The following is a 23,994-nucleotide window of genomic DNA, read 5'->3' on the forward strand; positions in this document are numbered from 1 at the left end:
ATTCACTGAAAGATGAAGCTCATTACTTTTAGGTCCGACTTATGGACTGGCTACATTAGCATCCTGGGCTCTGTATCCTCCTGCATATCAGGCTGTATGGACCACTAATAAAATTTAGGGACCGTTTACATGACAAAGGTTTTAGGGTGAAACACATAAGTATTGTAAAGTTTGTGCCTCACGGGATCTCCTAGTGGTCAAAGTGCAGAAATACAGGCATCTGTACGACTCGTCACACAGAGATCACCGTGATAACCGAGTGGTAAATAATTTGTGGCGTCAAATTGCAGCCACTCTTGGCAGAATCAGTTAAAGGACTTGGGAAAGTCATGTACACAAAGCTAAACTTTCTCGACTCGCATTTAGTACTCTGGTTTCGGAATGGACACCAATGGACGCTGCAGGGGATGTCAAAAAGCATAAAAATCTCATGTGTGTTCATGACACAGATCTTGTGCGTCTATTTTCTGCGTGTCACATTCACGCGGAAAGCACAACACAGCCTTAAACAGTAAGCCAGCGTTTTCAGTGGAAACGCTGATGTCACGCTCCGCTTTGAACAAGCACATACAGCAGTTCAACCAGGGGCAGACTGGCCATCTGGACGTTCTGGAGAAGTCCAGAACGGCCGGTGCTGCCGGTCTGTCGACGGCCAGTTTTGCCCGACGACAGCCGGTGCTGCGAGGGGGTCCAGGACTATTTTTAAGTCCCAGTCCGCTTCTGAGTTCAACAGTACCATTGTTACGATCGTCACGGACTGCCATGTTGAGCTTGTGCTGCTAAATCTACTGACTGTCTTTCAACAAAATGTGCATCTTTTGCACCATTTCTGCACTTAGAATTTGCCAATACAATACACCAGATGACTTAAGACTTGGTTCATTTCTCTCATAAAGCTGGAAACAAAGGAAACAAGTCAGTGATGCTCGATTCAGTAACAACAGCTTTCTGCGTCTCAATATAACATCAAGGGTCCCAGTTCTTTGAGTTTTTTTAAACATGAATATAAAATTTTAGGATGTTTGTACTAAACATGCCGTTTCAAATGTTCATGTGTTGTACAAATCCCTGAAAACTGCTCAAAACAGACAAGTCTTAAAATGGCGCAAAACTTGCTGAAATGATGAGGTCATCCCATGAGGCTCTCGTAACTGTTTCATGACACGTTGGAGGGTCAGGCCCTTTGACTGTATATAGAGTGGACAGCATGGCTCCGCCATTTATCATTGTACAGTTTTGAAGCCAGAATCCCCTCGTCATAGGCGCAGCCATTGCTAGCAGTCATGCAGCCTGAGTCTGGGGAGTAGAGACTGTGAGGGATTCTGGGAGAATCTGAGTGGAGCCGGGTATTTCTTTCCAAAATGTAATCTCTTCTTGTCACTCCTTTCAGACATATTTTACAATCCCCCCCAAAAATACACAAGAACGGCAGCTGTCAATCATTGTTAAACGTAAGATAAAACCTTGTTTTTAACCTCTTATAACTAATGAAAACAAACTTTTCAGAAAAAAGAGGACTTGAATATAAGGTAGCCAAATGATATCTTCAAATCACCACTACAATGGGACGTGAGAAACATTTCTATGAGGTGTATTAATTTTTTGTTTTTATTTTTACCATAGCCTATCTGAAGTGACTGGAGAGACTGCTTTTTTGACCTATACTACAGCCAACCACCAGGGGGAGTATTATTTGTGGTGACCTCACTTTGAGCCAAGCAAGATGACGTCCCTTTTTTTTTACAGTCTATAGTCAGGCCATAAACACAGGTTTGCCCACAGCTGTACTCCTACAGGCCTCCAGAGAGCTAGCCAATCAGAGGGAGAGGGTTTGTGAAGCAGACAACATTAAAGAGACAGCAACTAAAACAACATGTTCCTGACAGAGTGCATGATAATGGGTTTTCTAAAACACCATTGTGAGAAATAATGGGATTTATTTTTCTCTCCTCTTTCAGCTAACCATGAAAACAAGCTGCCTCATGAATATTAACCTTACATATTAATAATTCTTACACAGACTGGTACATACAGTATTAATTTAACGTTTAGTGCTAACGAAGGCTTGCACAGATTGGCTCAATATTTCATGTTTCATGTCTGTATATTGACAGCAGTGTCATGTGTGTGCATACATAGCTGGCTAGTTATACCAACTCTAAGACTAAGGTTTTTACTACAAATTAATTTAAAAAAGCACACACGTCAACCATGCAGGGGAATGTCTGTCTCAGTGCAGCGCTCCCTTCATAGAGTAAATTGGTCAGCAGAGGTTCATTATGGGTAGTTGAGTCTTCCTGTCTGATGTGATGGTCAGAGGAAGGTCCAGGACCAGGGTCATGACAGATGGGACCAGCTAGTCTGGGCTCAGACAGTCTGAGACACTTGGCTTGGTGTGACTGGGGGGCCTGGAGGGAGAGGGTGGGGGTACTGAGGGGGGTATCTATGGCCTTCCAGTATTCCTATACCTCCTTAATCCAGTATGGAGGATTTAAGCTGCTTTGTTTGCTCATTTGACTGTGTGGGTGCCATATCCCAAAGCTGGGCGCATGGATTAGTCAGCCATTGTGTCAGTGGCTTGTGATGGTGCTGGGGGGGGGTCGGGGGTCGGGTTGGTTGATTAAACGGAAGCAGCATGAACAACAAAACTGGTTGGTACTGGAGGAAAGAGAGGCGCTTCTATGCGACAGGGCTCTACCTTGGCTCCAGAACTGTTTCTCTGCAGCATGAGACATGTTTAGCTAATCGAACAACGCGAAGCGCGCTTATGAAATAGCTGCTTCCATCACTTCCTTTGATGTTACATACATTGACGTGAGCCAGAGCCGGCTGAGGAGCGTGACGGATGGCTGGAGAGAGTTCCCTCTCTGCTTGGTTCTCCACGGGTCGGGCGGGAGGTTTTTGGCATTCCTTCTGGAGCTCTGCACTTGACCTACTTTCCCTAAACGGGTGGAAAAGAGAGCTGTTTAGCCGCGATGAAAAGCATAATGACATCTGGTTAAAGGAAGTGGACGGAGACCATGCAGGCCGGTCCACTGCCCCCCCACCTCTGTGTCCTGCCTTTTGTGATCGTCGGAAGCTGAACGGAGAGCGTGATGAGCTTGCGACACAAACACCTTTTGAAAAATGTTTGGTGAAAGCTCTGCTGGGAGGCTTTCTATGCTCACACTCATGAATCCACAAAAAGGCAATTTCCTCCACACTCAGAACTTAAAGTCTGAAGGGGATTCAGTGTATGAAGAGCGTTCACATCCATCACAGTGAGAGGAGATGAGCCGGCTGCAGGTGGGAGATCTGTGCAGTCTAACTCAGGGACAGCAGGTGAGGGAGAGACAGGTGAAGACAGTCCACAGAGGAGAGAATCCAGTGTAATTACAGTCCTTCTCCAGAGCTGGGCCTGATATCAAAGAGAATAATTCAGGTCCACCTTCAGTCCTTTATTTTATTACATACCAGAGTCTGGTTGAATACTTGCTTTTGATTGGCTGTACAGGGACACTTTAGAAGTTCTGGTGAACTGTCACTTTTCTGAATGTATGAGCTTGCTGTGAATAAGCTGAGTCTCTTTGCAGCAGGTTAACAAAACATGGCCAACAACACACAATAATCATCCCAAAAGTTAACATGATGGGAACAAAATACAGAATTCCCTTCACTAAAGTAAAAAATATTGAAAAGCCAGCAGGTTAGTGTTTTGTTTTGTTATTTAAACAAAATTGAATCCTAAATGTTCAACTAGACCCTTACATCTTTATGTCTTTCAACATCTCATGCTAGTTTATCTGTCAGTTTCCACCTCTCTTTTTCTTTCCTCTGCTATTGACTGCTTGTACAGATAAATGAGGGCATTTGTTTTGTTTAGCGCACGAATAAAATGCCTGTAAAAACATGTTTTGTTGTTTCGATCCAGAGTGCTTTTGCCGCAGTGTCAACAGGCAGAGGTGTAATGTGCTGGATGCATTTTAAGGATTGAGGTGCTGGATAGAGCAGTCTGTGGTGTTACTGTTGCTATCAAGAGTTAGAACAGTTATTATGGGCTTTGGACCAATCAGAATCAAGTATTTATCAATGCTGCTTAATTACATTACACAGCCAGATTTTAACTGTTCATTGTTTTGTTTTGTTTTTTACTTCCTGATTTATTTGAAGGTGTAAAACAACAGTTTGTGAGCCGGTACACCTTATCATGACTCAGCGGGTAACATCTGGAGGAGAAATACAGTCAGTGTATTAAAGGAGAATTTTAATTCTTATCCATATTTTGATCATGGATACGTGGTAATAATGATGGATATTTATTGCAAATGTGCAGATTTTCAAACCACTACACATTCATTTGTTGTAGAAATCCCTGAATCTGACTGTGTACTGCTTAAGATGGTCTGTTCTAAAAAAAAAAAAAAAAAAAAAAAAAAACGTCTCGAGATCTTCACAAGATTTTCTAAAATGATGAGATCATCACAAAAGTTTATTTAAACAGTTCATGCCAAATTGGAGGGGTGGGCCTCAAACATTAAAGTCTGCCCCAAACAGGCCTTCAGGGGACTAACCAATCAGAGAAAAGGGGGTTTACATGACATCAGCTCAAACAAAGCAATTAGACAGAGGCCAAAATAATGCTGTTGTTTTTTTTTAAACACCAGTGTGTGTGTGTGTGGGGGGGGGTGTTTACCAGTTTAAATCTTGTACAGCTACTATGGGGTACCAGATGTAAAGTATTAAATCTAAACAAAAAAGTAGTATACCCCTCTTTAAGGGAGACCATATTTCTAAAATATCAGAAACCCACATGGTTCTTGTTTTACTGATCATGGATGTTTCATCATGTCTTGAACAATCAGCTCTTAATGTGGATGCTGCTGATGAAAAACAGCACACCTGTCGTCATGTCTGAATCTGTGGATAACTCTCTGCAGTATATTAATATAAGATGACATATTGAATATCTCACCCCCTGAGGTCACTTATATGGAATGTTCAGTTGAAATAAAAATGTTTCACAATAATATTTTTGACCGACTTAAAGCGCCCTCTCTTCTTCCTCTGCCTCCTTCTTCCTTCCTCTCTTATTCTCTCTTAAGCTCGCACTCCCGCGCTCTCGTTTGCTATTTGAAGCAACTATTAGTGTTTTAACACCACAGGAAAGCGGCTTCATTGAAATGCAATGAAAACTGCACAGAGAAGGCAAAGTTAACTAATGGGCTCAAATTTTCAAACGAATGCAAGATTAAAGTCAATTGAATCTCCCATTGGGTTTTGAGTGAAACCCTTTGAAAAGAAGCCCCACAGTGGGTTTCAGAAATGAAAAATAGGGCTTGTTCTAAAATATTAATAACATTTTATACCCTCATTACAGCAAGCAATAACATTTGCTCAGAAACTTACTTCTCTCTTTACCTTGAGGTGCTGCAGAAAGAAGAGGAGATGTGTGTTTACCTGCAGGAGCGTGGATCTGCAGATGTCTCTCACTGAAACATCAGAGTGCATTATAACTCTGCAAATGGACTGTATTCATATTTGATCTGCAGCTCTGTCTTTCCTCATGCTATTTCACTGTGAGCACTTATTGAGCCCTGATCCACTTAAAATGAATGAGCAGGAAGACATTCCCTGACAGTATGGTGCCAAAAAATAAAATAAATAAATGAAAAGAAGAAGAAGAAGAGGGGAAGAGATTTTCAGGGAGCGGGACTACAGAATAACCAAAGAGAAGAAAGAAAGCAGGAGAAGAAAGAGAAAAGAAAAAGGTGTTGTCTGACTCAAAACCTTAGAGAGAGAACTACACGCATTCCTTGGAGGGCGTTTTTTTTCCTTCCTTGGCACTATTATTTAAGGAGCACACACAGCAGATCCTGCATCAACTCGCTGGCCTACTTTTTCAACTTCATATACCATGAATTAAATATATTTTACAATACAGCCCATAAATGAAGCGTGCATGCTAAACGAACAACACACAGCACATTAGGGAAAGTCGCTCTCATTCTTCGACATATCCAACAACTCTTTGTGTTTAAGCGTGCCTGCTCACACACACAGACACACACACATGTGCTCACTCTGCTGTCTTTGGAGGATTTAAATGTGTCAAACTCACATGGAGTCTGAGACAAAGAGCAGCAGGCCCACAGGAGTGACAGGAGGAAGATCTGAAAACTCTTCATCGCCTGTAATGGGCTAGAAGTCATTAAAAACATCACTGCCGGCCTAATTAAGACGGGACATCTGGTCTTTCCTCACAGAATGGATCGCAGCAGAGTACAGATAACTCCTCCATGACAAGTTGAGAGGTGTCATACATCTCAGTGATCGTCAATCAACATGGGACTTATGGAGCGCTTTCATCATTAACGAGCAAATGCTTTGTTTCTGCTCCATGAAAGAAAATAGTTAGACAAATAAAGAGGGTCTGAAGTTTTCTGCTCTGTGTTGCTGCCAATTAGCTGGAATAAACTTGACTCTTTAGTCTTTGATGAAGGCAGTGTTTGCACGGAGCCAGAGCTGGCTGCTCAGCATTCGGTCATTTTACATTAAATGGGTCAATCACTCATGGAGCTGCTGCTGCTGATTTAATGTGGCCTCAGATATACAGAAGAGGAGCGGGTCAAGATAAATACAGCCTAAGAGGGCAGCGTTTAATAGTTAGCATATGACAAAAGGAAAAATCAGTATTAATTAATGTGTTTTACGATGAAGTGTTTATGCTTATGTTTAGATCGAGTCAATAGTTAATTTGAGACAGATCGCTGATTCTGTTCTTTTATTGAAGACTGCATAAAACCGAGTTGTAGATATGGTGGCCATTTTCAAGTGACATCACACTTGGTCTACAGCTAAATAGATGAGAATACTGCTTTCCTCTCCAACAAATAGGCCAATGAAATCATCAGGATCCTTAGAAGGATTTAAAATGAGGAAACAGCATCAAAACTGAGGGTGATAAGCACAATATTGAAGACGTTACCTGCAAAAACGGTAAACATTTGTGGTTTGGAGATTATTTTTGTGTTGTGACAATAGTTCTTAAACTGTTGAAAAGCCTTTTAAATGGTGCCATGTTTGTAAGAAACATGCAGAGCAGCAGAGATGAAAATGTGGGTTCCACATACAAAAGAAAAAAAAATTGCCAGATCTTCTCTGCCAATGCCAAACAGCCTATTTTGATGTTGCTGGTACCCCAACACTAACCTTGCAGAGCAGATGCTGATGCTGTAAAGATGCACAGGAGTTTGCATGACTGTGTTAACTGGGGGACTGTTATTTTATTTGACTCATTTACTTGTACAATAAAACAGCAGCTAGTTCAGCAGCTGTAAGCACATTAACCTTGGCTACAGAGGTGAAGTAATGACATCCCCGCTGTGTGAGACCCTTTACACACAGATATAAAAACACTAGATCCAGACCAGCTGGTTCTGGGTCAGTTCTGAACCCACAGACTAACCCAGCTTATTAGCTCCCCGCCTAGCTTCATGCGTTTGGTTGTGTTGGGATGTGTTGGGTTGTGCTGGAGTCAGGTACAGTAAGTATATCAGGTCCATATCTCCATGACCCAGCCTCATTATGCATGGAGCAGCAGCTCGATTTTACACACAGGGTGGAAGAACAACACTTTTTTTAGCATTAAAAAAAGACTCCAGTCAGACGCTGAAGGAGCCAATGCATGAAAATAATTGGAGCCCAAGGGGTAATATTTGTTCTCCTGAAATAATAATTATTCTTCTGGTCTTTGTGTGAGCCACAGAGGGAGAGCACAATCCACCATTATGTTTTCATCAATAACCGTTTGTTAGGGTCTACGGAGGCAGCTGTATTTCATGCATGTCGCCAGACTCACTGTTTACACGGATAACAGAACTGCTGCCACACAATATCCCTCTTATTCACCTCACGGGCCTGTAATGGACCACATTGTAATACTGAAATTTATTCTGAAGGAACACCTTATTATCCCAGGGGCTTATTTATATTTTACACTGACATTATAGCTTGCTTATAACCATATTTTCTAAATGACATGAGAAGAAAATAAAGAATATGTGCTTATGAAGCAGTGAGCCACAGTTTGTCATTCATCAAAAGCCTGCTTATTATTTTTTGTCTGCCAAAAAATCTCCATGTTTTCGCATTATGAAGCCTTTTGTGTTCTACGCTTCACCATCTTTGTGAATTTCAGCATTAGGAAAAGTGTATAGAAATCAAATAATGTAGTTAAAATAATGAGAGGTTCTCTCACGAACAAGCAATAACACTTTTAAACAAGCAAAAAGTACAAGAGAAGCACACCAGCCTTCAAAGCTTAGGTGCTTGTTTGGTTGTTTTTTTAACCTGGGAAATTAAAAAAAGAAAACAAGGAAAACATCAGGCATTCTAATTCTGGGGGAAAAAAAGAAAAAAAACACAGTAAAATAAAGAGGAACCTGTGTCCATGCCATGGTTAGCAGGCTTTGGGGTGTGCGGAGAGCAAAAGCAGGCAGAACACAATCCACTGTGATGACATCTGGTATATATGGTCAGAAATCTGCAAGAAGAGAAGCTAACAGTCTGTTCTTCATCAAACATTTACACTGAGTCATAAATCTGCTTGATGCTGCAACAATCAGCATTTAGATTTTCTGACTTCCTGGAATGCATCAGAGAAAAGTTGTTTCCTTCTCCTCTTGAGAGCCTTTAATCACAGGAAAAACAGTTTCTTTTTAGGCTTAATAACACCAAGGGTTAAAGGCTGAGTTGTGCTTTCCACGCTGACATGACACGCGGACATCAGACGCATGAGATCCACGTGAGAGAACATGTGGGGTTTTTATGCTTTTTAACACCCCGTGGCATCTCTTGGGGTCCATTCCCAAACTGCAGGGGGCGGTGTATCACAAACATTCGTCTAGCTGAGTACCAAACGAGAGTCGAAGAAGTTTGTTTTTGTTTGACATGACTTATCTCACGCCTTGAATTATGTACCACGGTGATCACGGTGATCTCTCTTTGAAGGGTCATACAGATGCCTGTATTTCTGCACTTCGACTACTGGGAGATACCGCTCTTGTGCCAGCTTGTCTGCGTGTTCCCATGCAACAGGTTAGAAATTTTCGAGTATGCGGCTCAGAAATTTTCCACGTGAAAGGGACAGTGCAAGGGGGCGTAGGTGCAAAAATGACTTAACCCATCTGCATGAAGCCACGTGGACCCTGCAAACAGGTCAAGCTGAAATCAGTTTTAAGACTGAAGCATCTGTATAACTTCCTATTTACAGTGAAACTGAGACTCACCACACACAGATGAATGGGTGCTCCTCTGGGGGGTGTTATGACCTGAGAGATGATGTCTACAGTATATTTCAGATATATCTGGACATCTTTGATCTAAATACACAGCTGCTGCTTAGATTAGTGACTGTACTGTAAACAATGCAGCGCAATGTAAGGAATGACTTGGCTGAAAATCGTTTATTGCTTGTCCTTTACTGAGAAATGAGGTGGGTTTAATAGAATAAGTACTCAAGAGCACCACCAGATGATTTGTAAACAGCCAAGATCACAGCTTCTACACATTTTCTGCTGCTATGCCCAACATCACACGCTGTATGGCCCTGAAGGGTTAAACGCTGCCCAGTCACCTCCAGAAACAGCTCCTATGAAGTCATTGCTACTTCTCTTTGGACAAAGAAAAGACATCCAACAGACCCCTACCTGTGCATCAAGGTAAACTGGTCTGCTATGACTATAGCTGCATGAACCATCTATGTGACAACCTGAGCTCCAGCTGCCCAACACACATCTGAGAAAACTCAGCGACTTTAAGCTTCAGTAAAACATTTCATATTTTGCTGTCTCAGAAACATCATGCAAAAAATAATTATGCAGTATGTTTGGGATTTTAAAACAGATAGATTCTGCATCAAACTGAGTCCAGTGCTGTTGTACATGTACTCATTTCACCTCCCCCCTGTCATGAGCACCAACAGGATGTGAAGGCCATTCTAAGTGTATAAAATTGCTCCATCAGTGCTGAAGCATTGAGACACTCTCAATCAGCAGCATATCCAGTCCTAGACCTTGGATAAAGAGCTATAATAAGTGAATGAAAGAAGTCCTTATTTAGTCTAAAATAAGGCAATTTCTATGTAAATCGGCAATAAAGCAGAACTTTTACAAATGCATAAGCTCTCCTCTTATTGACACGTGGTAGTCGAAAATCGTTTAGCTGCTTGATAGCAGTCATCTTATCTGCAGGAGAGTTTGCTTATCGTGCTCTTATATTAATGTTTCCTGTGATATTAAGTCCTCCCTCAGATAAATATCTGCTCACTCTGCAGACACTCATTATTTAGGCAGGTAATTCCTGCAGCTCACAGCCACAGCATATTAACTGCTGCCAGAATATCAATTTCACATTGAACCTTGGATGCATTATTGATTGACCGCTGATATTGTTCTGTGAAAATAAGTGCCATTGGGTTATATTGTTTAATATGGATGATAATGCTGAGTCTCTACCTGGAAATAAGGTCTCCATGTCCTCCTCCCCTTCAATGAGCTCTGATTGACTCCACTGATACGGCAGGAGAGTGTGCAATAATGAAAACGTTAGCTTCGCTCACACACATGCACAGAGCACAGGCTTCTCTATGGCTGTGTATCAGGAGTTTTAACATCGTCCACTCTGATGTAACTGACTGAAGTTTGTTGCTAAAAGTAAAAAAAAATACATATTTCAATTCTATCCTTTTTTTGTATCTCATTTGTCCTGCACCGCCTGTCAAGGCGTTGTCATTTCTTTGAAAACCGAGACGTGTAGATGACTCATGCTGCACTCTGGGTTGTGTGGTAACTTTTGAGGCAATAAAACACATCATTAGTTTTATGTTTCTCCAATCTGGCAATAATATCTACTTGTTGATGTCTGGAGCACAAAACTTTGAAGTTAGCTCGCTGGTTAGCATCTGAAGTTTTCAAATGATGTTGATTTTTCCGGCTCCTCTTCTTGCCGCTGATTTGGTGGTTGACCCAACATATTTACTCTCCTCACTTGGTGACATAAAACTTGCATCCACATTTATGGACAACAAGTCATAGGGGACCTTATGGGTTGTTAGAATATCTAGCTTATGTATATGTGCTTTGCTAAAATATAATCAAATGTGCTCATATGCGGTCATAAATTATCAGGTTTCTTTACAGATGGTTTTAAGCTCCTGAGAGGCTACAGATCACTCAGAACAGTGTAAAAATAAAAGTCATAATATGATGAATTTAGCTTTGAGCTGTGACAAAGACGTATTCTTGTATGATTGTGTGTTTTTCAAAAAAATGATGTGTTTTCAGTTTTAACATGAGGAAGACTGAGATGTGGAACAGTGTTTTTATAATTGCAGGTGTAAGCGATAAAAACAGGAAGCTCAACTGCATAAGTGAGACTGTGTTTTGGGGGAAAACAGACATGGAAGGGAAGAAGTTAAGGGTCTGTCTTTACAAAGGCCATGAGTGTAGGTGTCTGTATGTGTAACACTTTTCTAGGAAGTCTATGGTTGTCCTGCGCCCCAAGAGAACAACGTGAACGAGCACAGAGGCGGTGATGTGGCACACACCAGAAGACAACGTCTCAGACTAGGAAATGACATGTCTAAACTAGGTGGAGCAAGAATACAAAGGGGTTCAAGGGACAATAGGGGTTCTTTTACCCAGCAAATGTCTGTGGAAAGGGAAAGGTAAACTGAACCTAGATCTGTTTCATGGTTTTTTGGCTCATTGTAATCAATAAATCTCAGTATCAATTGAGAACTGAGTCTTTCTTTGTCATCTCTTATCATCATCAATGAACGCCAGGAAACGTGGTGAAATTAAGGTAAATAACTGGGTCAGATGTTTTTATTTTAAGAGTACCCTGTATAGGACTTACTGTGTTTATCTAAGGTACCCTAATGATTATGTGTGATGATTACTATACATAATGACAGGTGTGGGAAGTTGATGAAATATTAAGTTTTACAAAGTGAGGAAAAACACCACGTTTTCCAACAGGGCTCACAAATTTTAAATATGGATAGAAAGAAACATTGCTGGATGTCCAAATAAACGTGATCTGATTTTTAAAGCACAACATTTCCTATGAATTTGTCTGCAAGGGGACTCATCCCGACTTACACCACCAGTGATTTCACTAAAGCAGGTCGTACATGGTAGGAATCATGAAACAAAAGGCCCAGACTGTGGAAATTTTATGATAACAATGCAGACTTATGCTAGTTTTATGCCTCTGCTGGACTAGCATCAATCTTTATAAAAGGCCTGTCCTAATGTTTTAAAATCTAATACAATAGCTGACACAGAAATACAAATGCATATAAAATGTGTGATTTATGTGTCTCTGTTTTCTTCAGAATACTCAGTATCTGAATCTGAGTCATGTTTGATGTATCTGAGGCGCAGTGTGTTCGGGTTTGATCCACTCGCCTGTCACTTGTCTGGCTGCTGATAAGTACATCCATTTGTAGGGCGTTGGTTTATTTATGCCACTTCCTTTAAATATTCACATTGTGGTGATCCATGGAGACGGAGCAACAGATGAGGCAACAAGCTGCCAGAGGAAACAGACGGAAAATAAGTTCAGAGAATAACCCTGCAAATTTCTCTGAGGAGCTCTAAATGAGTTGTTTCAAAGGTCACTGATAGGATGAGTGTGTGTGAGCACTTTGACCGCTTTGACCGCAGAGTGAGGGGTCAGAGTTCACACAGGATGATTGTAACACATGCTCTATGAAGTCATCCTGTCTTATCTTAACTCAAAACACTTTTTCTCTCTTAGTGTCTGATTTCTCTCTCATTATCTTCTTTCTCACCCAGAATCTTGTTTCTCTCTCAATATCTTGTTCCCTTTACTTTATCATATGTTCCACTTTCAGTATCATGTTTCTCCCAGAGCATCTTATTTTTCTCTCTCTGGATTATGTTTCATCCTAATATCTAATATCTTGTTTATTTTTAAGTAACTTGCATCATTTTCTCTAACTTGTTACTGAATGTCTTTTTTTTTTTTTTTTTTTTTTTTTGGCTACCAATATTTTTTATTTCTCCCAGTGTCCTATTTCTGTCCTGATATGTTGTGTCCAACTTTGTATCTTGTTTCTCTCTCCACACCTTTTCCCCTCAGTAACTGGCTGTCTGTATCTTTTTTCTTTTTAAAATTTTCTTTCTATAACTTTTTCTTTTTTGTTTTTCTGTCTTGTTTCTCGATAAATATCTTGTAGCCCTCTCAGGGACTTAACTTTATGTATGGCAGGTTCATTCTTATCTGTGTTTGGATTCTTGTTTCATACAGTGTCTTGAATATTTATGTGTATATGTCTTTCTTCGTATCTTGTTTTTTTTTTTTTTTTTTTTTTTTTGTCTTGTATTTCTCTCTGTATCTTGTTTCTTTTTTCTTTCTCTGTCTCCTCACTCTTGGTATCTTTTTTCTATCTCTGAGACCTGTCTATCTCCTCATATCTTATTTCTTTTACAGTCTCCTCAGTATCTTGATGTGTTTTACAGCCTTGTCTCTCTTAGTATCTTGTTTCTTTATCTTGTTTATCTCTTATTTCTATCTCTGTGTCTGTCTATCCCTGTTTCTCTTCTGGGATCTTGTTTCTCTATCTTTTTTTGTCTCAGCATTAACCTTTCTCTGTAAGTATATTCACAGTCATTTTTTTTGGTATCTTGTTTCTCATGGTATACCTTGTTCAATTCAGTGTTAGTCCCTAAATGTGTCTTGATCCTATGGATAGTATCTTTTTTCTTTCACAGAGTTTTACTTTCTTGTTGAGTATCTTGTTTTTTTTTCAATGACTTATTTTACATTTTTTGACATTTGATGTTTTTTTTTTTTAATCTTGCTTTCAACATTTAATATGAGGCTCTATGAAGACAGACTGACTGCTGAAGACAGACTCTTGTGGACAGTCGGGGAACTGCATTATCAGGGACTTCAGTGTGAACTATATTTGTCATCCCTGAATCCTCCCCTCCTCCAGTTTCATGCATTTCTTACAATCCGTTTCAGTTTTCCCTCTCAACCTCAAAGTCTCTTTGGTTTGGGGAATATATCAGCGTCTCGTCAGCGGTGACAGTTGGAGCTACAATGAGAGCTAAATGTCTGTTAGAAGTGTCATCCACAGTGTGGCTAAAATAAAACCTCTTTCAGAAACACACCTGCAGCGTGTTGACAACCAGCACCTGACATGTGAGGAAATTAAAAAATCAGATTTTCTATTTTGGGTTTCCTCCCCGTCAGTGATCAGCGCAGAGCTGCGTTCAGATGGGGGGGGATCATAGATGGCTCCAGATGATGACAGGCTGAGTGTGCAGAGCGGAGTTATCTTTGTGGCTCTTTATTCCAGCGTATCCATCCCCCTGATGGAGGAGAGTGAGAGGAGACAGCTCCTCCTGTTTCTGTCTCTGTGAGTTCCCTCTGGATCTTCTCATGTGAACAAACTGCAGATACCAGCTCACAACAACTTTGAATGTTTTAGCATCATGTTACTCTTCCTGTTCTTTGATTTGAAGTTTGGATGGTTTCAGAGGTTAGCTTTTGTTAGCTTAGCACACAAACAGCTGCTGGAAATGTCCTTCAGGGGGACTCTTTTTTACTCTGAGAGGGTGAGGACGCTAAGTATTTGTACTTGTACTGCAGTATTTCAGTAAACGGGTTCAGAGTGCTTACCTGAGCTGAATCAGCAGGGAAATCATCTGCAGCAGTTTGTTTCATCAGCTCCAGTCTGCTCTCACCTCAGCAGCACAAATCACCTCACAGAGCGGACGGAGGAGAGACAAATGATGCAGAGACAGGGAGTCCCCTGCTCCTGGTGGTCTCCTGCATAAACACAGAGCTCATCCTCTCAGTCAGAGTCAGTCTCACACACGCACACACACAGCAGATAATAGCTCACACAGATTGATTATGAACAGCTCTGATTCTTCGTACTGTACAACACCTCCAGACTGTGTCCCTGCAGAGACGTACACATATATAACAGAGGATCAGGGAGAGGGGGGGGTGATCACAGGGGGATTACAAGCTGGCGCTCAGAGAGTCGGTCTATTAAAACATGAAGCAGGAGAACTGTACGCGCTGCAGAAGGACAGAAACAAGAAGAGAGGAAGAAGATGTGAAGACTGTGAGTTCTCTCGTTCTTCTTCCTGGGGGGCTTTGAACCCCCAAGCATCACAACTACAGGCCTCATTTACAGTCTGACACACAATGGATCCCTTCAAACACTTTCAGCTGCGTGTGCAGGATTACATGTGTTTGTATGTCTCTGTGTTCTCTGATAAAAACAGAGTTTTCAGCACTCTGCCAGCACCTGTGAGTTCACACTCTGCAGATCTGTTAGGTCCTATGGATCATGGTTGAAACAGGAATGTTGTTTCAGTCTAAACCCAGGTACAACGATGCAACATGGCATCAAGGAGCTGATGGAGTATTGACGTTTCTGACAACCTTTCCTGTCATGGAGGAGGCTGGCAGTGAACTCACAGATGGTGTCAAAAAGGAACCTAAGAAGAAAACCAAAAGGTGGTTTGAGTACAGAAGAAGGGAAGATTCAGAGAGCCAAGTCTAAACCAGGTGAGGGATAGAGTTTGCCTGTGGTTATGCAGAACAGAATCCCAATAGAGTGATAAAAGACCCACTTAAAGGTGTTGACCCTCATCCCAGCTTCTGCCAAAAGATCCAAACTGCCCCAATGCATGCTCCAAGAATTGACAAATCCACATCATCTAAAAAAAAAAAAAAGGAGAAGAAGAAGAAGTAGGGGGGATATTCTGACATTCCCAGCCACCAAACATTCCTTCTACTGATGATGCATCAGGACCTTGATCATGAAGATCCCAAACAGAATAAGAGTGAAGGGTTAACCCTCACAGAAGCTGGGTTTCCATTACACTTTTTGGCAAAATTAAAGAGATATTTCTGAAGTTTCGATAAAGAACAATTTCGCCTTGCCGGTGTTTCCATTAGGACCAGAATTGCGCACAACTTGAGTTAAGTAAAACATAATGTCCGTCCGGACGCTGCACTCATGCCAATGCTCGATGCCATGAACATTAGGGTTTTTGTTCACAACTCGGCCGTGATCACACTAACTCAAAAAAGTCAGGAACAAAACACTGAATGAAGCTCATCATCTCCAGCTCACATACGCTCATGCACACACACACCTCCGCCCCTCCCTCCCACTGCCCTCTGACTCAGACCGGCTCACAGCCTTCACAAGTGTCAGTCAAAAACACAAACAACCCTAACCCTGCATTGAACATCTAAATAAGAGCAGAGCTGATAAAATATGAACGCTGGAGTCTCTTTATGTGGCAGTGGACACGTACGTAGAAATGAGGGAGGAACGTTGTTATGACAAGTATCGAAATGTCTGAAAAACCACCTCATGAGAGCGTAAAAACGTTGAATCGAAATTTGAGAGGTTTTTCAAAAATGTGGTGTTTCCATTACCGTTTCTTTATTGCGATATTTCAGTTTTGTGCAATTCTAGGTGTAATGGAAACCCAGCTAGAGGCTCTACGTGGTGCCCTTTGTCCATCCAGGGACCAGGTAGCTCATATGGCCCTGACACCACATAGTCCTTGAGTACCTCTCACAAGAAACCTTGATCATACAACCATAGATTGTTCAAGTCAACAAAACACATGGACTAGATAGTAGTTGTCAAAAAGCTAGGACAAAATCTGCACTGTTCCTCCTAACAAGCCTCCTTCCCAGAAGCCTGAAATCAACTTTTCCAAGCAGAATGAGAGCTGTGACACCCTGCCCAGGCCAAGCACAACAGGCACTGTCACGAACCTTCTCAAGACATTGTAGATGAGTGTCAGCCAACCTCAACAATGTCCAGGGCCTTCAGCATCCTCAAGTGAATCTCATCCATACCTGGGGCCTTGCCACAAAGGACGTTTTTGCCAGCTCAGAGACCTTGACCAGAGATAAACAGTCCACCCCTGGTTCCTCAAACTCTGTCTCCTTATAAGAGAACATAGCGATCTGGTTTAGGAGTTTGTTGAAGTGTTCCTGGCATCCACCCCTGCTGAGAACAGCCTGAGCCAAGCCTTGCTTCCCCCACAGGAGACCTCCGATGGTTTTCCAGAACATCCTTGCGGCCAACCAAAAGTAATCCTCCATCATCTCCTGAACTCCTCCCACACCAAAGTTTTTGAGTCTTTGAGAAACCACAAGCAGGCTCCAAAGGTTTCTGTCCCAATGGGCCCTGATGGGCTTTCAATCACAACTATTAGTATTATCTTCCAAAATGAAGGCTATGAACATGGACCACTCAGACCTCTGCCCTCAGACATCTTGACTCAGAGAGAAAAGTACAGAATGATCGACAGTTTGTTGTTCATAGCCAAAGGAGACAGAGTTATTGACTCATTAGAAATCACTACAAGAGGATCATCTACTGCTGCACAGCTCGCACAATCAGCTCGAGGCAGTGAAATCAACCTTACATCATCATATATGTTATTGGACTTACTTCAGCTGTCTGCTGCAGTTGTTTAAACTTGTATTTTCACAGAGTGATGTGGGAGAAAAACACAGTTTTACTGATTTTTAAGTCTACTCAGTTTGTCTAGTTTGTACTGCCATGTGTTTTTCTCTTATCTGCAGTTTTAGGTCATCTCTTGGACTGATTTTTATGAAATATGGCTGAGGTGACACAGGAGGCAACATAACGATAGAACAACATCAGGGAGGAAACACAGAGACTAAAAACTGACCAGTTAACGAGCAACAGGTGTGGACAGGTGACTCTAACGAGGGTCACTGAAATGGAGGGAAACACACAACAAGGCAGGAAGTAAAAATAAACCAGACACACAGAGATCAAAAAGTTGAATTGTACACAAAGAGTACAACACAAGACATGAAACACAAAGGACAGAAAATCAAAGACACAACAACAAAGGAAACACAAACTAATCCACTAACACTTGACACAACAGCCAAGTATCATGGAACATTGTTGAAATACCCCTAAAATATTATCTAAAAAGCCATAACTGACCAAAACATGTCTTTTTAAAATCATAATGGTTATGTCAGAGAGTCTTACCTTCCTGTGGTTGTGAAGAGGATACTTCAGGAAAACCTCAAGACGTTATTTTTGGACTAAAACTTACAATTGGACTTAAAGATGAACTAACTGGAGTATGGCTGTTGTGGGTCTTATTACCTCTTACAAAAAGTTTCAGGTCAAACTTTTTTTCAGACACTTCAACTGCTTTTGTTTCAGAGGCAAAAAAATAATGGAATTGTGACTGACTCTGTGAGGAACCAATTTATCAGGAAAGGACCTAATTTGGTTAATACAAAATGAGTGACATAAATTGTGTCAAAAGAACTCAGTCTACCATCCAAAATAACATTAGCAATCAGACCTTTTCAACTGAGACATGTGAGGTTATATAGACTAAGGAATAGACCATCATAAACATGGGGGAAGGTGTTGGAAGAAAAGTGATGACAAATTGAACCTCTAGCGCAATGAAAGAAAAAAAAACAAATGACCTGACAGAATAATCCATCTACAAAAAAATAAACTGTCTGTGGTCACTGAAAAATAAAGGAAACAAAAAGTTAACTCAGCAGTCACAGATCCCCCCTCTCCCATTCTTCTCATAGTCTGTCCCACTTCCTGTGGGCGGGGCTTAAAAAGCCGTTCTTGAGGTGCAGTAGGCCTTTTGCCAGTGGGGCCAGGTGAAACTGGAGGTGAGTATTACTTTACAAATAAAACCAAATGAATTCAGAGTGAACCATGATGTACAAATGAAGGCAGAAACACTTTGATGTGGTTTTGAAGATTAAATGAAAGGTCTCATCTGATGGTGTCAAATATTTAATCTCTGTAGTTTGAGGTGTTACAGCTAGAATAAAACCAAACTGATAAACTATATGTTGATTTGAGTTCACAATTTCTAAAGCCAATGTATTTAGTGACATTCCTTAAAATGCATGAGTGTGTTTGCAGGTGGTCAGATGGACAGGGAAACATTTCTATGGCTTCTGTCTGTTTTAAAATTTGTAATCCAGTGAGTTTGCTTGTAAAAGACAGCCCACCTTTGCATTCTCTACCTTTATACATTTTCAAGTCACTCATTTATATGCCCTTGTGTTTCTTTATCACTCTTTTGTGTTACAGAACTGGAGCAGATGTATGTCAGCAAAGATGTCTGCAGAAAGCCCATCATCACTGAAGGAATAACTGCTCTCCCAGGTATTAAATGGACCGTTTATTCATATGTGTTAAAATGGCAAACCACAAATCCAATCTAAACATCCCATTCTAAGCGGCACATTTTGACTGTCAACTGCTGCTCGGCACAGCAATCAGGGATTGTCGGGGAGAGATTAAAAGATATTTTCCTCTTCAGGCGGAGTAAATTGGTTTTGGATTAAGGCTGATTGATTGGTGCTGAGGTACCCAGCAGTCTGTTAGAAGGCTTCGTTCTGAACACACGAGTCATTTCAGCCACGGCTACTGGAGGAAACCACAGCCAGGGGATCGATGGAAATAATGCAGACCTTACCTGAACCACATTGTTCAAGGTTAATGTTGAAAACCTGCAGAATAACACTCACAGGAACATCATACATGGAAAGGGTGTGTGTTACTGTGAGAACAGAGTGTGTGTTAACATGTCAGAGCAGATTTTTGTTTGTGTGTGTTTGTGTTAGCATGTGTTAAAGCATCAATCATGGGAGGTAGGGAAGTCGTGGGTGTGTAAACCCCAGTGTTTGTGGATCTATGGGTAAAACATACACCTCTGTCAATTTCATGGCGCATGTATTACAAACAGGTCCATACTGTGTGAATTTTCCCTTCTTTAAACCCCTTCAAAGTTCACCATTTGGTGTCTGTTTCAGGATATCCTTAGAAGTTGGTCTTTTAGTGGCTTCTTTGAGGTGAATCAAACACCTGTTTTCAGTGGCCTTTGTTTAAACCTTAAAGTGTGCCTTAGGTGCATGTTTTAAAGCAGCACTATTTTTTTATGGTACACCAGTCTATATGTCTGTGTTCCTGTTTTAAGGTACCATTTGGTGTCTGTATTAGGATACCCCTCAGTGTCTACTAACCTCTTACACCTGTGTTAATGTGAGTAATGGCCTTATTTTCATTTAAAGTTTCCAATCCTTTAGTCTCCATAGAGTCTGCTGTGAAGTCACCCATTAGACTTTCTTTGTAATACCCTTTAGCAGCTGCATACAATAGGACATTATGACACTAAAGCCTTAGTTTTGATAACCCCTTATTTGTCTGTTAACTGACTCTGTGTTGTCTGTTTAAAGAAACTTTGTAGTGTCTATTTCATGGAACTTTCTAGTGTTTTTTCTCAGGATGCCCCAAACAAATGTCCAAGATAATACTTCACAGGTTTTCACATTGTCAACTTGTTTTAGGGTACTTTTTACTGGCATCCTAATCAGTGGCGATTGCTCTCAGACTACGAGGGAAGCTCAGCTTCCCCTAGAATGTCCCCCCAAAAAAGTGGTCCTATGTACAGCTGTGTGTACATTTCATTGACTAAACATGGGCTAGAATTCCTTCATCTTTTGTTCAGAATCAGCTACCTATCACAGGTAACTGGCTCCACTTCCTCATTCATCCCCGCAGCGTCTCAGCGCTTTAACACAGTCGGACGCTGAGCGTCTTCTGACTTCAGCTGGGGGAGTTGTTCCACTGTGGAAACTGGACGATCACTGGATAAACGCTGGGCTTTGTCCCGCCCTCGGACACTGAGCGTCTCTGGGGGTCTATGAGGCAGTGGGTTGGCCTGGATGCTCAGCTTCTGCGTGATGATTGGATGATCTGTCTGAGGCCGAATCCCTTTTTGATTGACAGGGAAATGAGCCAGTCAGCGATCTTGAAGTATAGCCCTCCACCGGACCATCTTCTGTACAGAGAAGCGTCTCCTGTTTAAGGCGGCTCAAGTCTTACACCCGCAACACAATGGGCCAAGGCCGTTTAAGGAGTCTAGCTCTGCTGGCCATTGAGAGAACACTGGTAAAATCCCTTGGAAAAAAACACCTGGCTGGTACGACAGGGTGACAGGTCATTTTCTTGAAAAGGAACGGAGGGTAGAATTTACATTTAAATAAATTAATGTTTTCTGTTTCAGGGTACCCTTTAGTGCTTGAAGTAGCACCTGTTTTGTTATGTGCCAGTTTGTCTGGTTTAAGTTTCCCATTGGTGAGTGTAATTGGGAACCCTTCAGCATCTGCACCGACTTAAGTCACACTTTGACCTCTGTTTCAAGGATCCTTTCAGAGTCCCTCTTCAGGTGCACTTTTGTCTTATTAAACCCTTGAGCTAAATAAGTCCTTTATATTTGACAGACACTAAACAGATTCTGTAAACTGCTTTATTTAAGCTTTCTTTAGAGGGTGCACTTCAACGTTTTTGAGGTACTCTAGCTGTTAAACGATATACCTTATTGACCTTTAGATACAGTATAGCATCTTTTGTTGAGCTCTTTTGGACCTGTTTGATTTGTTTGTGCAACCCTACAGCTAAACAGTTGAGAAAATGTCAACGTTTTTTGTTTTGTTTTGTTTTAAAAAAGGACAAAAAAGCAACTGTTACAGGGTACCCACCATCATCAGTTTCTAGTCATCATCAGGTTTACTGAAGTGTCTATCTTGGGGAACCATGTGCTGCTCTTTAAAGTGTCTGTTTTATTGTGCCCTTTAGAGTTTTTCTCAGGATGCCCCAGTCATGTTTCAAAAATAAGCCTGTAGTGTCTTGCATATTTTTTATGTACTTTTTAGCATATTTTATAGACACACTATAGATTAAGATTTAAGAAGCTGCAGTTTTAACTATTTTGATGTAGCTTCACTTTAAAAAGGCCTCATCACAATTGGAGACAAAACAAAAGTGTAGAGATGAAAGTCTCCTCGTGTCAGTCAGAAAATCTGCACTGAAAACATTTTGTCCCAGTGAAACGTCCGTAGTGTCCATCTGCTGGCTGCTCCCATCAGCCTTTGTCTTCTCTTTGCAGTTCAGAGTCACAGAATGAGACAGTCTATTACCTCAGTCCCTGCTCTCTGACTGCTGCTGCTCTCGTTTTATATTCCCTCTAAATGAAAAGGCGCTTGAATTAAGTAATCTCCATTAAGTCTCAGTGGAGTAATAAGAAGGGTCAATACTCTTTGGCCCAGCTATTCTTTAGATTGGGAGGACTCCCTTCTGACCTATTACTGAAGGTGATTCTCAGACTTTTTGTGGAACTTCTCTCTCCCTCCCTCTGTCCAAAGACAGAGTCAGCCTGCGGGGGAGAAAAGTTGTCATTAAAATTACCGATCCCTTGACCCCACTTGAAGGTCTTATAGTGGCAGCAATTACTGAGTGTGTCTTTAAGGAGAAGCTGCGCTGGTCGTTAGTGTGGACTGTCCCCTGGCTTATACCCCAGGGAGGCAGAGAGTGTGTGCGCATGTGTGTGTGCGTGTGTGTTGGAGGGGCTGAGAGCAGGATCTTTAAGCCTCTGGATGGCCTGAGAGGACTCAACTGAAGAGGAGGAGGATAAAGTGTCCTCAAGTTAAATGTCAAATCCTCAGTGAGGAGACTCCCTGAAGGACGGAGATCTGGAGCTCTGCTGATGGGACAAAATACACACATGTGATGACAGACAAATATCTATATCCTGTTCCTTATTCCTTCCCTATGTGGAAACCTTTATGTCTGCCAATTCTGAGTGAGAGCAGTCCACTGTGAAATCCTGTACCAACAGTCTTTCTGTTCACAGCATGGTGACTCTTCCAGGGTCTCATTGGAAACATAGTCTTCAGTCCTTCATCACACACAGGATACAGATTAAACATGGATATAGATAATAGACACTCGTTTTCACTTTATATAATAGTTGTCTGTGATTGCAACTGATTTTAACAGTATTTTACCTTATTTTATGCAATAACTTATGAGGGAAGGTCTTTCTGGTATATTACTGTAAATAGCAAACAATGTAACGGTACTGTTAATTTTATTAATAGTATTTTTTTCTGGTACCTTGCTTCCAAGTGTGCCGTAAAGTCAAAGCAACCTTGTATTTGACAAAACTTGACCCCATAAACTACAGTTCCCAAAGTGTCCACCAGAGGTTGTCTCCAGCAGTGAGTCCATCTCCATAGAGCCCCATGCTAAAATGTTTAACTTTCCAGCAGTTATGTTTTACAAAAACATTATCAGTCTTTATAGCTTCTTTTCTCTATGTGTTATCATAGCACAGGCTGAAATGTACAAAACTCATCCATTTTGAGATGTTAAAGTTGCAGATTCTGCACAATTAGGCACAATAAGAGGCGGGGCTTACTTGACCGACGGATGGGCTTGCAGTAGATGTTGGCCTAGAGGCCAAAGGTCATCTCTGCTTCACCTCTTTCCCTTTTTCTATGTGTATCCAAAGCTAGGCTGAGTCAGCATTTCCACTGTGGCGACCTCCGCACCAACGTCGGAAAGGTTGACATAAGCCTCTACATATTTTTTCACAGCATTTTAAGAGTGTAAAGCAGTGTGTACACTTAGGGATATATTTCAGATTCAAACCAATATAATTAAAAACGTTAAGAATGACACTGAGATGTTCTGTTTAAGGTGGAAAATTAAAAACAGTGGCGATTTCTGTGGAAGGTCACATGGAACCAAAGGGAAGTACAACAGAGGGAACTGAATACAAAAAAGGAAGACAGAAAAACTGTGAAAAAAAATAGTTCACAGTTAGGAAGATGGTATTAGATGAAATGAATGAGGATACCTTATAAGCCCTAATGTTTTGTAAGCACCTAAAGAAATCTCCAAAGCCTGAAAGTCTGGAGAAAACAGCTGACATACCTTCACAGACAGACATCATGACCCCTCTTAGTGTTCATTTCTACACATAGAGGAATCATGTGACCAGTGTGAGACAGGCTAAAGTTTATGGATCATTTGCATGCTCTGAAAGCAGCTTACTCTCCTTC

General features: G+C 41.3%; 1 protein-coding gene across 1 annotated transcript in view; it reads left to right on the forward strand.

The window, feature by feature from the left end:
- The first annotated feature begins 18,729 nt into the window (after nucleotides 1-18,729).
- lmo3 (LIM domain only 3) overlaps nucleotides 18,730-23,994 on the forward strand; it is a 34,981-nt gene continuing 29,716 nt past the window's right edge. The window contains exons 1-2 of the mRNA XM_074698585.1: nucleotides 18,730-18,747; nucleotides 19,178-19,252. Coding sequence (XP_074554686.1) covers nucleotides 19,189-19,252 — 64 coding nt within the window. The 5' untranslated portion in view covers nucleotides 18,730-18,747; nucleotides 19,178-19,188. The remainder of the gene's footprint in view (nucleotides 18,748-19,177; nucleotides 19,253-23,994) is intronic.

Source organism: Halichoeres trimaculatus, unplaced genomic scaffold (assembly GCF_033239565.1).
Source record: "Halichoeres trimaculatus isolate MK-OKI-2021-1 unplaced genomic scaffold, fHalTri1.1 fHalTri1_scaffold_21, whole genome shotgun sequence".
Taxonomy (NCBI): domain Eukaryota; kingdom Metazoa; phylum Chordata; class Actinopteri; order Labriformes; family Labridae; genus Halichoeres; species Halichoeres trimaculatus.